General features: G+C 38.0%; 1 protein-coding gene across 4 annotated transcripts in view; it reads left to right on the top strand.

Annotated features, from left to right (window-relative positions):
* AK9 (adenylate kinase 9) overlaps nt 1-14,656 on the top strand; it is a 111,840-nt gene that overhangs the window by 30,312 nt on the left and 66,872 nt on the right. For all 4 annotated transcript variants that reach the window (XR_006654191.2, XM_053914159.1, XM_053914158.1 and 1 more), the window contains exons 12-16: nt 3,487-3,626; nt 3,708-3,888; nt 7,096-7,240; nt 9,989-10,087; nt 10,177-10,275. Coding sequence is in view for 3 of the 4 variants with exons in the window: in XM_053914159.1 (XP_053770134.1) it covers nt 3,487-3,626; nt 3,708-3,888; nt 7,096-7,240; nt 9,989-10,087; nt 10,177-10,275 (664 nt within the window). In the remaining variant the exon portion in view is untranslated. The remainder of the gene's footprint in view (nt 1-3,486; nt 3,627-3,707; nt 3,889-7,095; nt 7,241-9,988; nt 10,088-10,176; nt 10,276-14,656) is intronic.

The following is a 14,656-nucleotide window of genomic DNA, read 5'->3' as shown; positions in this document are numbered from 1 at the left end:
TCTGGGAAAAACTGTAATATTAGCACAATATCCTTATAGACAACAAACACAACAAAACCAAAGTTTTGAAACATAGAAAAACAATAAAGTCAGAAAAACCAATGACAGGGAAAATGAGAAAAAAAGAAATCAAGTTCACTTTAAAAATTCTGTAGCACCAGAGAAAACAAAGACATAAAAGCCCTGAACTCTACGAGCATTCATTCCTTCTTTCAATCGTTCTACCAATTTTTTGGAATATCTACTGTGTTCCTGGCACTGATGTATTATGGATGTGATGGTGATCAAATTATAAAGCCTGAGTGCTAAAGGGACCACAAGTCTTTAATTGGAGATATAACCTGTTCTGGAACGTTTAGTTCCACAGATATGAATAGAAATTTAAAAACAAATACCAGAATTTACAAAAAGATATTGTAATTCAAATAAAGTAATCTTTGAAGAAAGACCTTTTTGTTATCCTCTTAGTGTAATCCCTTAATCTTAATGGGTGGTCAAGTTTTGGAGACATTTCAAGGAAGATCTTTATGGGCAGACGCAGCTGGCATATGTGCTGGGACTTCAGTAACACAAACTGATGCTGAAGAGGACGAAAGATGGGCCTGGTGAGCACTGAGGCCGTATCCTCAGCCTCCTCTTTGAGGTCATCAGTGGAGGAAAATTTAAAGTACGCATGACACCTGTGGGAATTTCCAGCTAGAAAGTTTTTCCATAGAAATTATTGCCTAAGGTTATAGTTCATAAGATATGTGACTGAGGATGCCTGCCCTCTTTTTCGTAAAAGAGCAGAAGTTGTGACTGTGTGTAATGGAGTCATTATTCACACCCCTCAAGCAGTGACCCTCCCTGGCAGTCCAGACCACCTCCAAAAGAATCACCCGGGAAGTTTACTACAAATGCAGATTCCCCAGGCCCACATCCCAGACCAGCTGAACCAGACTGTCAGGCGGTGGGAACTGGAAATGTATTTTTACAAGGTCCAGAGAAGATTTCTATCCCCACTTAAGTATGAGAACCCCACTTTAAAGTTTGGGGCACTGAGGAATCCTGGCTTATCCTGGCTGATAATCTTGAAATTCCTGAGTGTTTTGAAGAACTTTGGATGAATGCCCTTGAGCTAAAGGTAGGAGAGTTGAAGAAAATCAATATAAAGGAGTTGAATATAAAGGACTTAAATTTCCAAAGATTTCTAAATAGCTAATAATCTGGATTTGAATTCCAGGTCTACAGGCACCAGATCTGTGACTTGCCTTAACCTTACCCTTTGTTCAATTGTTTAAAAAGGGGATGCTATCCTCTACCACATTGAGTTATTATAAGAATTATATGAGATGATGTTCGTAAGGTACCTAAAACCAATGGTAATATTCAAAATATCTAACATCTGTGTTGAAGGGACAAACTAGAGACCGGTGCAGTCACACAGAACCCCATGCTTAGAAGGCCCCACCATTAGTTTAATGCTGTGCTGTCACAGTCCTGAAATTCTTAGAACTTTAAAACAAGGGCTCTGCATTTTTATTTTCTACTGAGCCCAGCAAAGTAGCTGATGTGTGCAGGGTCAGTCAGCCAGTCCCAGCAGAGCTGGCAGCAGAGCTGAAGAGCCTCCGTGTGCCAGGCATTAGCGAGGTAGTGGCTGGATCGAGGGAGGGACCAGAAGTTCTTCAGGGAGAGGCTCCGGTGGGAGGGGAGCTTGAGGGTAGTGGCTATAACTGCCGACTTTCTTGTGCCTCCCTCTGACTGTGGCTGTGACTGGGGTTCCTCTTATAAGACCCTCTGCTTTAGTCTCTCCAGACACTAAGCCTCCAGTCTTCCAACTGGAAGGGCAGAGGGACAGGGTGGTTGGCCGCCTGAGTGAAATGGAGAGTGGCTCTGGCCAGTAGAATCTCCTATTAAAGATTTTCAACCAACCTGCCTCTCTTCTGCTCTCCATTGTCTGCCTTCAGATGTCCCTGGTATCAAAAGGCCCTGAGCCTCTGGAGGATTTTGCAGAGGGAATCAACTTGATTCTTGTTGTCCCCACCCCACCCCCACTCCCATCACTGCCACCACATTGAGCCTTTACCTCTCTCTGATCTAAGTCAGCTACCACTCATCCATCTGCTTTCTAGCTATAAAAATGTGTAGCTGTGGAGGGTCAACTATCAATTCCTCTGGTCTCTTTTCCCATTCTGTGTCCTCATGAGTTCATCCTCTGCTCTCCTTTTCATGAGGTTTTAGGAAAGTGGCAAACACAAATGCACGTGTTACCTGCCTTGTTTAACTGTAACATCCAACTCATTTGAAAGCTCATCTCATCACCCCTCAGCACCATAGACATGTGGCTCCAGGGACTTAACGGTGAGAGAAAAATATGGTCCCCTATAAAAACATTTTTCTCAAGTTAGGACAGGAAATAAAGATGATAAGGAGAGAGCAGCTGCCTCCTGACTTGACTGGGTACTCTTCAGTCCATAGCTCATCGTCTTGTGTACTCCATGGCGAAGGCGGGTAACGCCACCAACAAAGTTCTCAGTCTTATGCAAATCCTCTAAGCACTGACAGTTTCCTTTATCCTTAGCTACCTCTCCCCGCCTTCAGTTGGGGACATTTCATGCAGCAGTTCTATACTGTGCATGCCTCTGTGCTCTGTGATGCTGCAGTGGTCCAGGCAAGACCATAGCTCCCATCTCATCTATTCTTCACAGTCAACTTGGAGCCAACTGCTAATGTGAGATCCATATCTGCAGGTGGGAAGGAGCCAACCTGGACCCTGTCGTCCTGGCAGTTGCCCACCTTCCCATCTCTCTCCAGTTCTCTTGTCCCCTGCTAAGGCAGCAGAAGGACAGTGAACCGTTCAGCAACCTGAAGTCTGTGGAGAAGTGGTTGTTAACTTCTCTGGAGAACACCAACAGAAAGAACTGCTGGGGGAAGCTTTACATTCTAAGAAGAATGAAAGAGCTAAGTAAATGCAAAAGCAGACTATGTATAATATCTTACTATTTAAAAACTTAGGTAAATTGACTATGAATTTGGTACATTTTCAAACCTTTTCAATGAGAATTTTCCAGTATCTGTTTTCTGAAGCAGATAATAGAAAATACTCCGTCTACTTATGCTCATTCTACCTTATCATAGAAAATACTCAGTAAAATTTAAACAAGGATTTTATAACAGAAATGGAAATGATGTGCCTATTAAATTTTACACAAGTGCAGAATGGTTGCCATTAAGAAAAAAGCCAAAATTTACTCTCTACATTATTTCCTAAATAGCTAAAGTACTATCAAATAAAAAAATAAAACAATTAATTTCAGCAAAACTTATACCTACGTATTTATTTTTTTATTGATTGATTCTAGGGAAAGAGGAAGATGTGGGGAGAGAGAGAGAATGAAACATTCATTGATTGATTCTTATATGTGACTTGACCAGGAATCGAACCTGTGGTCAACCAGGCCACCAGCCAGGGCACCCACATATTTAATGTGGTTTTGTTTTTAATAGGATGAGCTGTTTCGTACTCTTGCATCTTATAAATTTATCGCACCAAGATATAGATGGAAGAGAAGCAGGTGGGGACGAACATGTCCTGTGGTTTTAAAAGAAGGTAACATTCTTCCAGGATTGCCAGACTTTTCCGTGAGGTAAGTAAGATTTTTCAGAACCTAATTTCAAAACTTCCCCATATCTCTTTTCAGTTGTTTATGATTATGGCATATTTTAAGTTTTCTAGGTAAAATGTACTGTCTGTCATCGGAAGGAACATTTAAAACATTTTTGTTGAACCCACGTCCCTATCTTCTTCCACCTATGCCAGCACCACCGTGTAAAGTTTTCATATTTGGACCTCATTCTTCAGGGAAAACAACACTTAGCAATTTGCTTGCAGAACATTACAAAGGAAAGGTAACTACTTAGCTAGCTAGCTAGCTAGCTTTCTATCTATTTATACTTGATTATAATTTGTAGGATTTTAGGATTTGCAGGATTTATACTCAGTTTTCTTAATTTTACACCATCAATTGAGTAGTTGTTCTTCTGGGCTTGGATTGGGGAAGACATCCATCCCCTTAGCTGTCTATTGTAGCATCCAGACCATTGCCCCTTCCTGCTTCCCAAAAGACCCTTGATTTGACTATTATGTCATGCAGGTGATGCCACCTATAATCTCTCTTGGTTCTATTGGTCTGTTTTCTGGGTTTCAGCCCTCCTGGCTCACTGGGGGTGAGTATGTTGTGGAGAACTTACTCCTGTCGTAGTTCTTGGAGGTTTTAGTAGCTACAAAGGTGACCCTCCCAGCTTCCTGGCCTGTCAATTCCTTGACCTCTCCCTCATTGATCAATCTTATTCTCCATCACCATATGTATCAGACAAAACAGTTATAATTTTAAAATATAGATAGAGTTCTTACAAACCAATATGCAGATGAAGCCCCAATAGAAAAAATATATGGCCAATAGGCAATTCACAAAATAATAGATACAAATAGCCATTAAACAGAGAGATGCCAAAAAGCCAGAGGTGTGTCAAGTCAACTCTTAGAGTTGAAAGATCACTGTAAACAAGGTGGGGGAAAGTATGTCCTCATGCACTACTTGTGAGAATATAACCATTAGGGATGGCAATTGAAAATACATTTAAAAGCCTAAAATCCATGCATATCCTTTGAGCTGTCAATTCTATTATATAGATTTTTCCTAAAGAAACTATCAAAGATATACACATAACTGTATTCAGTTACAGCCTAGTTTATAACATCAAAAATATGTATGCCTAAGTATATATTATTGGTATTTTAGTTAAATTAATTGTAATATATTTAGCTAATACAATATTGTTCATCTATTAAAAATGATAGTGTAAATGTATGTTAGCATGGAATAAAATAATATAAGACTATTGAAGGAAAAGTAAAATGGAATCTAGAGGTATGGAAATATTATTTAAACTTAAAAGGCATATAGAAATCTACTTGTAACAATTCAGTATGAAGTTTACTACCTACCTGAGAAAGGACTTATATTCAGAATACATGTAAAATTTTAATCCAACCTTTATAATGGACAAAAGTTTATACACACTTAAAAACAGAAGGTGAGTGATCAAGAAGCACAAGAAAAGAAGCTCAAAAATTTAAACTACATTGAAGTACTTCTTCAGACCCATTAAAATGGTTAAAATGTAAAAGGTTCACAAACCAAGTGTTGATGAGGATGTAAAGTAACTGCAACTTTCATACATTGCTGATAGGAATGCAAAATAGTTCAACCATCCTGGAAACAGGTTAATGGTTAGTTATAAAGTCAAACTTGTACTTATGACCCAGTAATTCCACTCCTGGATATTTACCCGAGGGAAATGAAAACATGTGTTCACAGAAAGACTTCAAAAATGTTCACTACTTGACTTCCAGTCAAGATGGCAGTGTAGCCGACATGGCTTGCCTCTTCGCACAACCACATCAAGGATGAAGCCGAGAATCAAATCTATGATTTGGAACATAAGGAAGAAAAAAAACAACCAGTCAACAACAAGAAGAAAAAACAATCCTAAAATATTAGGATAGTGTCAGCAGCCTCCGGAACAACGTCAAGATACCCAACATCCACATATAGGGATGCAAGAAGGAGAAGAGAAAGAGCAAGAAATTGGACATCTATTTCAAAAAAATAGTGAAAGGAAACTTCCCTAATTTGGTGAAGGAAATAGACATGCAAGTCCAGGAAGCACAGAGAGTCCCACACAAGATGGATGCAAAGAGGCCCACTCCAAAACACATCATAATTAAAATGCCAAAGGTTACAGATGAAGAGAAAATCTTAAAAGCAACAAGTGAAAAGCAATTGGTTACCTCCAGGAGAGTTCCCATAAGACTGTCAGCTGATTCCTCAAATTAAACTTTTCAGACTAGAAGGGATTGGCAAGAAATATTTAGTCATGTAAAGCAGAGACCTACAGCCAAAATTGCTCTATCCAGCAAAGCTGTCATTTAGAATGGAAGGGCATATAAAGACATCCCAGACAAGAAAAAGCTAAAGGATTTCGTCATCACCAACCTACTATTATATGAAATATTAGGGACTTATTTAAGAAAAAGAAGATCGAAACTAGGAACAATAAAATGGCAAAAAACATCTCTTTCAACAATTAATCTAAAGATATATACTAAGCAAACAAGAAAAACAGAGACAGAATCATGGATATGGAAAGCATTTTGATGGTTGCCAGATGGGAGGGGGTTCTGGGGAAATGGGTGAAGAGGTGAAGGGATTAAGAAGTACAAATAGGTAGGTACAGAATAGCCATGGGGATGTAAACTACAGTATAGGAAACAGAGTAGCCAAAGAACTTAACACGCATGACCCATGGACATGAACAATGGTGGGGGGATCGCCTGAGCAAGTGGGGGTGTCTGGGTGGAGTGTGGCAAGTGGGGAAATATCAGGAAAACTGTAATAACATAATCAATAAAATATAATTTTAAAAAATTTCATTCCTACTTTACTTAAAATAATCAAAAAGTGGAAACAACCCAAATTCCATCAATAGATGAATAAAAACCTGGTATACTCATACAATGATAATACTCAGCAATAAGGCTAATAGATTATTGATAGATAATACACTGATGAATCTTGAAAACATTATGATAAAGGGGAAAACCTTGGAAAAAATGACATACTGACTATAAAAAAGCTTGAGGACACTTGAAAGGGTGATATAAATGTTCTATGTATTGATTGTGCTTATGGTTATATGTATAGATTTGTAAAAACTCATCAAACTATACTTAAAATGGGTACCATTTATGGTGTGTGAATTATACAAAGTTGATTTTAAAAATATTTATGTAACAAGAAAACATATTACATGATACATACATACATAGATATATAATCTTACATGAAAAAATATGCCCAAATTGCTGTGAAAGCAAGTACTCAAAAATCAGTAAATTCTGAAAATAACATACCTCAAGTAGCATTAATAGTTTTAAGACAGGTAAAGATATAGATATAAATAGATACAGATGTAGCTGTAGATGAACAGTATGAACAATTACATTTTACAGTAACTTATGCTTATGTTGGTTTTCTCAAATATTCTTTGCAGGTAGTTGACTACGTCAAACATGTTCAACCACGTTTTGATAAAAGCCTTGAAACGTTAATAAAAAATACTATAGCTGAGGCTACTGAAGCGGCTATTAAGACAGTGAAAGAACGACTTCTAACAGAAGTAGAAGTTAAAAGCAAAGGTAACTCGTCTTTTTAAAATGTGTTTTTTAAAGGCTAAGTTAACAATTAAGCCTAGTTACCTGTGGGCAAGGACTTGGTTTGTTCATCTTGATATCCTGGCACCTTGCACATTTGTAGCCTCTTAATAAATGCTTGAAGAAGTGAGTATACATCCACCTGATTCATAAGCAGAGGAAAGATTTCCAATCTAGATTTCCAAGGAAAAGAATCAAAAAGAGCTTCCAAATTTAGATTGCTTTACTTTTGTGAGTTTACTCACTGGCCAGAGGCTGAGCAGAATTTTTGCCTTTATATACACCAATCATGACGATACCACCACTCCACCCAACTCATGGAGTTTGGTGGCGTTGCTGCTGCTGCTGTTTTAGACTCATATGTCAGCTCTGATTGTAATCAATCTTTCTATTTGAGGAATATTAATTTTAAATTCAAGAAGTCATAAAGGAAAACTGAAAGAAGACTTAAGATCAATTAGCATAAGTCTCTAACTTTACAGATGAGAAACTGAGGCACATGAAGGCAGATGGCTTCCTGAAGCTCACCCAGCTGGTAGCAGAGCTGAGACTTGAACCTAGTTTCCCCAAGTCCCAGCTTTTCTTTCTCCTGACCATTCTGCATCTTCCTGTAACTCACACAAGGGCTTGGGGGGGGGGTTAATTTCTGTTTTTCTCCAGGAAAAGTGGGAGTTCTCATTTCATGGCTATTTTTGAGACTTATTGATTGGTTTTGGTAGAATTTGTGTCTATAGTTGGTACTGTTGCAACCAGTGATGTTAGAACATGTGGAAGTAGCTTAATATCTAAACATCTTCTCTTAGTGGGATACACACCATGCAGCACTTGCTATACACTACTCGGGATGTTTTTAACTTTTGAAGATCTGGAAACAAAATTTGAGATTAGCTTCAGTATTTTAGACTGGACTCAATACCACTATTTGGATTTCCAGAAGCTATGGCAGTGTACTTGTAATCTAATAGCACCATCACTGCCGCAATCCCAAATATTCTTTTCCTAGCGAGGGTTTTCCCATCACGAAAGTAATGTCATATAATATTTACTGGGCATTTACTATACATCGGGGCTATGCTAAATGCATCGCATGCTTAATCCTCATAACAGGCCTGTGAGGTACATATTTTTATCTCCATTTTTAGTACATGAAGAAACCAAGGCTCAGAGGTGTTAGGTAGCTGCCCGCAGTTGACAGCCAGCAAGTGATTGGGGTTCAAATCGATGTCTGTACTCCTATCTGCTGTGTCTCTCAAGTGGTCACAGAAAACTGGAAAGAGCATTTATACTCCAGAGATATCCCCTTAACAATTGATGCATTCTTCAGCCCTTTCTTTTGTCTATTTATATTTGTAATAATTAATTGTGATTCTATGGTATATGCAAACTTGCATTCTCTTGTTTTATAAGAACAGTTAATAACAGTTTTATAAGAACAGCTTCTTTCCAGTTAATATATAATTATTGTAATAAATGGTGTGTTAGATGGAGATTTCAGTTTGTAATTTCCCAATGGTGGGCCAGTTTTATAAACAACAGTTGCTAAATTATACATGTTTTTACTACAGTTTTGAAATGCCATCTTGATCTTAATATTAAGTTCATGTGTATGTAAACTTCTGAATTTTTTATTCTATTCATCTTTCTATTTCAGTCTTTAATACAAAATGTAGTTATTAAAACATGATGCATTTTAATTTAGTAATATAACTTTCTCCTCAAAACATTTTGTTTTGAAATTATTCCCATGTATTCCTTCACTTATTCCATAAAATGAGTGCTTAATGTGCACCAGGAGCTGTACTTGGCTTTGGGATACATGTAGAATTTTGCCAAGTTCTACAACAAATCCCAGTGGGAGAACTGTGTTAACATTAAACAATCACTTGATGAGAATTAGCACCTTTACTATTTAATCTTTTCCTGGAAACAGTGGAAATCTCCATTTTTTGGTCTAATATTTGAGCCCTGCCTCAATATTTTATAGCTTTCCTCATGTGTTATCTAGAGTTTTCTTAATAATTTTACTCCTAGGTATTTTGTCATTTTGTTACTATTAGATGAGATAATTTTTCTATTGTATTCTCTAGATCAAAAGAGGGAGCTAGCCAGCGTCCTGGAGGAAGATCAGTGATCTGTAATGTTTCTTGGAGTCTATAGAGATTCATTTCACATTACATTATGTCATCAAATTATGGATTTTAGAGCATTCCACACATTGCCTTTTCCCATCAGAATATAGAAATAGATACTATCTCTCATATGCTACAAACCTGAAACCCTCTTTTTAAATTCACTAATTATTCTAAATCTGATAATAGGGTTAACCTTTCTTAAAATTTAAAAATGTGGAATACTCTTGCTAGTGAATTTTACTCCAGTATGTTTTTAAGAAAAGTCTTTCGTGGAGAATGTTGAGGATTTTGAACACAGAAAGTGATAGAATAATACAGAGGATGTCCGCTGGCAGCTGCAGGATTTTTATGAGCCTAGCATTTTCTAAGTTGCAGCGTCCATCATCGTAGTTCGTCCTTGCATTGGTGCTTTCAGTTCGAACACCCTCATTTTGCAGAACAGAAACTGAGACGAGGAGATGAAGTGATGTGCAAAGCCCTGCTGACTGAGTCAGAACTTGCACCCACGTCTGTCTGGCTTTAAAGCAGAGGAATGAATCGTCATACCTGACTCCTTACCCTCAACTACCCTCTGCTAATACAGCCAATTACTGTCTTTCAGCTTCAAGAGAACTTGAAAGTGAATTAAAAGTGAAGGAATATGACAAGTTCTCTTCTGATAAGAGCTTAGAAGGGGAGCTCTCTTCACTTGATGATGATGGTAAAGAAATATATTGCTTCTGTTATTATTGACCAGTTTTTAAAATATAAACACATGAGCTGATAAAGTATATTATTCTTTCACTACAGGGTTTGCTCATGAATCCCAAAGAATAAGCTCATTAGAAGACAATCAAGAAGCCAAAATGAAGTCAGAGAGTGATGAAGCTGCTAAAACTGATAAAGATGGTAACAAAATGAACTGTTAATGCCATGCTTATGGGTCTTTTTTCATTTATATTTTGTCATGTTTATACTGAAGCTTAAAATACCCCCCAAATGGGAATGTTCAGGAGAAAAGAGTTAGCATCTCTCTTACAGATTTAACCTATAGAACAAAAATAGATTTACTAGAATAAAGAAGAAAAGTGTAGAAACTGAGGAGTCTGATATGATTAGGTCCACCCAAGTTTTTTTTAAATGTTTCTAAATGTAACAAAATTATTATCGTATAATAATAAATTCTCTCTTAAAATTTCTCTATTTCTTTTAATGCATTCAGATTCAACCATCATGAACCTAGAGCTTTAGCTGTGAACTGTTATCATTTAGTGTTATTTATCCTTATAAAACTTTTCCATTCATGTTTTAACATAATTGAAAATATACAGTATAAACTATTTTTACCCTTTTTGATTTATAATGTAACATTTAATTATATTATTTATTTAGAAGATATTTTAACCATCATTTTCAATTTACTTCATAATTTCCCTATTTATAGATAATAGATTTAACTAATTCTTTATGTTGGAAACTTGTAATTTTTCAGATTGTTTTGCTACTAAAAATAATGCTTTAGTGAATTTTAAACAAAGTTTTGTCTGCAAGTTGACCTAAGTGGAGTCACTGGTTTAATGAATATGAAGCTATAGATAGAGTCAAGTTGTGCTGCATAAAGTTCTTCCAGATTATGTTCCCCTCATTAGTATACAAAGTACATGTCATTGCTTCCTCGGTATTTTCTCTTCTTAGATATTATTTTAGTTTTTAACTGTTTCTAAAGTTTAGTATTTGTGAATCATTTATATTTCTTTTTTCTGAGGTAGACATTTTTTTCTTTTGCCCATTTTTCTAACTTGTATGGTTTCTATATAAACTTTCTATATTAATTAGTATTTTTAATAGTCTTTTTCCAAATTGGATGGTTTGTCTTTTCAACCACCTTGCTGTTTTTGAAGTAGAGGGATTTTTTTACATTTTGGTAGTGATATCATTGCTTTCTTTTTGTTGATTTCTTCCATTTACTTTCAGGCTTAAAAATGTCGTCTTCTCAAGCAGAGATTTAATATCTGCTAATACTCCTTTTAAAATTTTTTTAAACAATTTATCCAACGTTTTCTATTTAGTTTTTAAGTGCATCTATAATTTATTTTATTATGTAACATACAGCTGATGTTTTCTGTTTGGTTCTTACACCTGAATCAGACAGTTGTGCTATGTATTTCAACTCTAGTAGGAATTGAACTGGGCACCGTCAGAAACTTATGCATGGTATTCTTCCTCCCCGAACATACACACAGAACCTCCCCTAACACACATACACATATATTAAAATTTTGGACAAGTGACTTCTGGGAGTTGCCAGCCAGTAGTTGCCAGCCACTAAGAGAGCCCCTCCCCATAATGTCTGTCCCATGCTCGGGAGAGGCAGTACCAAGTAGAAGCAGACATCAGCGCCTCTACCCACTGCTGGAGGAATGTCAACATTGGCCGTGCTCCCTGGTAAAAATTCACCTTCCCTGCTCCATGTGTCTGAGATAAACATGGCCTTCACCTTGGGAAGGGAAAATTTGATATATATTTCTCTCAATTTAGATCTACTGGCATTATATGAGACTGAAATTGCTCATGGTTTTGTTATAGGTTAATTAAGTCATTATCTTTATTTTCTACTACTGATACATATGTTTATCTATTTTATTACTATGACTATTATTTTAACTTTAAATAATTAGGAACATGAATCCTAGGTCCCTGGACCCATACCACAATCTTTTGGGGATAATTACCTACAATTTAATATTGTTCTGTAGGTGTTAATATTTCATTCACAGATAAAAGGGAAACCAGTGCAATGTCTATAGTTAAAAGGGGAATATAACCAAAGAAACCCAAAACATTAATTCAAAAGAGTATATGCACCCCTTTGTTCATTGCAGCAATATTTATAATAGCCAAAATCTGGAAGCAGCCCAAGTGCCCATCAGTAGATGAGTGGATAAACATGTGTGGTACATTTACACAGTGGAATACTTAGTTTCAGCAATAGCATGGATGGACCTGTAAAGTATTATGCTAAGTGAAATAAGCCAGTCAGAGAAAGACAAGTACCATATGATTTCCTTTATATGTAGAATCTAATGAACAAAATAAACATAGAGACAGACTCATGGATACATGGATCTGAGGACAGACTGACAGCTCTCAGAAGGGAGGTGATGCGGACACGGGCCTGCAGTGTCTGCGGCGTTATGGATGAGATGAGACAAATTCCTGCTCTTCAGATAAACCAGAGCCCATTCTTGCTATTAAAAGGCTCCTTTTGACTTTCAATTGTCCTTTCAGATTCCACCACCTGTGCGGAACCCTAACTAGTTAGCTATTGAGGGATATAGTGTGTTGGGTCGAAATGTGCTATTGGTGAAAGACAGTCAGGGAGAAGGGTACCAGACTTTCCAAGTACCCTCACCCCACTTACAGGTTTTGGGTTCTCCCCCAGCATTTAGGACTGCAGAGGGAGGGGGGGAGGTGCTCATAACTCTAGGTGACCAACCTTTAAATCACGCTTCCCAGACAAGCCAGAAGTTAGATTAAGCAGTGTTGGAGGTCCCTATGAGGCCCCTGCACATCTCAGGAATTGATCCCAGACACCCTCGCAAGGTTCCGATTCACGGAACACCTGATTTCTCGGGCCGAGGGGACAACGTGCCTTTTGTCTTCGGTGCTTGATGAATGCCAAAAGCTGTCATACGAAACCTGTGACTAACACTAAATTCTTCTGGAAAGCGATCTTCAGGGTCCGGTGGAAACCGAAACACTCATTTACCATCTGCTTTTCCTTATGCAGATGGGTGGAAGGAAAAGGCAGAATCAAAAGGACCGCAAGAAGCAGCTTAAAAGAAAAAATTTGCTGAGATGCTTGTAAATGTCCATAACTAGTTGATGTTTTTAAAGCTGCTTAAAGGGAAAATCTTTGCTCCTTCTCCCAAGCCTAGACCTATTTGGGGGTTGTGCTGCAGGGATAGGCTTGTGAGTGTTTTTACAATGTGCCTCTCATTGCATGGACCTTTGCTTGCAGCTGGCGGGAAACCAAATGTTCTGACCTGGTCCATGTCCAGCTAATCCTCTCGTGGGAATCTTCATTCTGGGGAGTGCCCTTGTGGCTCTTAATGGCTTGACCCGTGACCGTGAGATTGCAGCAGATGCTTGGGAGAGAGAGCAAGGCTCCTGCTTACTAAAGAGGGTTCAGATGTGAAGTGATCACAAGAGAGGGCGACCTAGGAAGAAAACCCTTTCCTCTGAAATCCCATACACCCTACAACCTAACCGAAAAACACCCTTAGCTGGGCTGATGCACGCACTCCAACCAAGTTGGTGTGTTGTCCACAATGACGCCTGGTAACCCTGGGTCCCTGTTCTGGGCACCAGCTGATATAGACCCTGACCAGCAGGGTCCGTGTGTTGTGGCTGCAATAAACAAATTTATATGAACTACAGAAATCCTGTGGAGGAAAAGGGATGACACAGTTGTTCTCTCAGTGAAAGACAGGGCAGGCCCCGTCCCTTGCCTAGACAGGCTTTTATTGCTTTTTTTTCTGGGCACATTACATTGAGGATGGTCCTCATTTACTATACACAGGTTTGCTTTAGGTGGTTACCTTTTATAGAAAACAAAGGAGAGGATGTTGCTAATTACATCAAAAAAGAAGGATATTTGCGAATGTAAAGGGAAAAGTGGTTGAACTGGTTACACTCGTCCTTGGGAGGTTTAGCATAGATTTCAGGAAGTTACTTTAAAGATATGCAGTAAATGTTTGCTGCCTCAATTCAGGGTGAGGCAATTTTAGCAAAAAGCAAGTCTCAAAGCGGCCTAGGTATAATGCAGGCCTGATTCCTCGTGGGAGAACCTATCTGTGGGCGTGGGTCCTATGTGCTGGACCTCGCTTTCCACTGGCCTTTCCAAGTGGGAGCTGGGCTGCATTTCCCATGCCATGCAGAACGATCTCCTATAGTGAGGGATTGGGAGTTGGATGAAAAGGGTGAAGAGATTAAGCAAAGAAAAAAAAGGACATAGACCACAGTATGATGATTGCCAGAGGGAAGGGGAAGTGGGAGGAGGCAAAAGAGGGTAAAAGGGGGATAAATGGTGATAGAAGAAGACTTGTCTTGGAGTGGTGAACACACAAAACAATATACAGATGATGTATTGTAGAATTGTATACTTGAAAGCTATATAATTTTATTAACCAGTGTCAGTCACCCCAGTAAATTCAATAAAAAATTACAAATGAAAAAATTAAGACTACTCAGTTGGGAAAAAAGTTCTCAAGACAGTCAAGATCTAAAG

Source organism: Desmodus rotundus, chromosome 11 (assembly GCF_022682495.2).
Source record: "Desmodus rotundus isolate HL8 chromosome 11, HLdesRot8A.1, whole genome shotgun sequence".
Classification (NCBI taxonomy): Eukaryota; Metazoa; Chordata; class Mammalia; order Chiroptera; family Phyllostomidae; genus Desmodus; species Desmodus rotundus.
The sequence above is the reverse complement of the archived record's forward strand: the minus strand, read 5'-3'. Positions and strand labels throughout refer to the sequence as shown.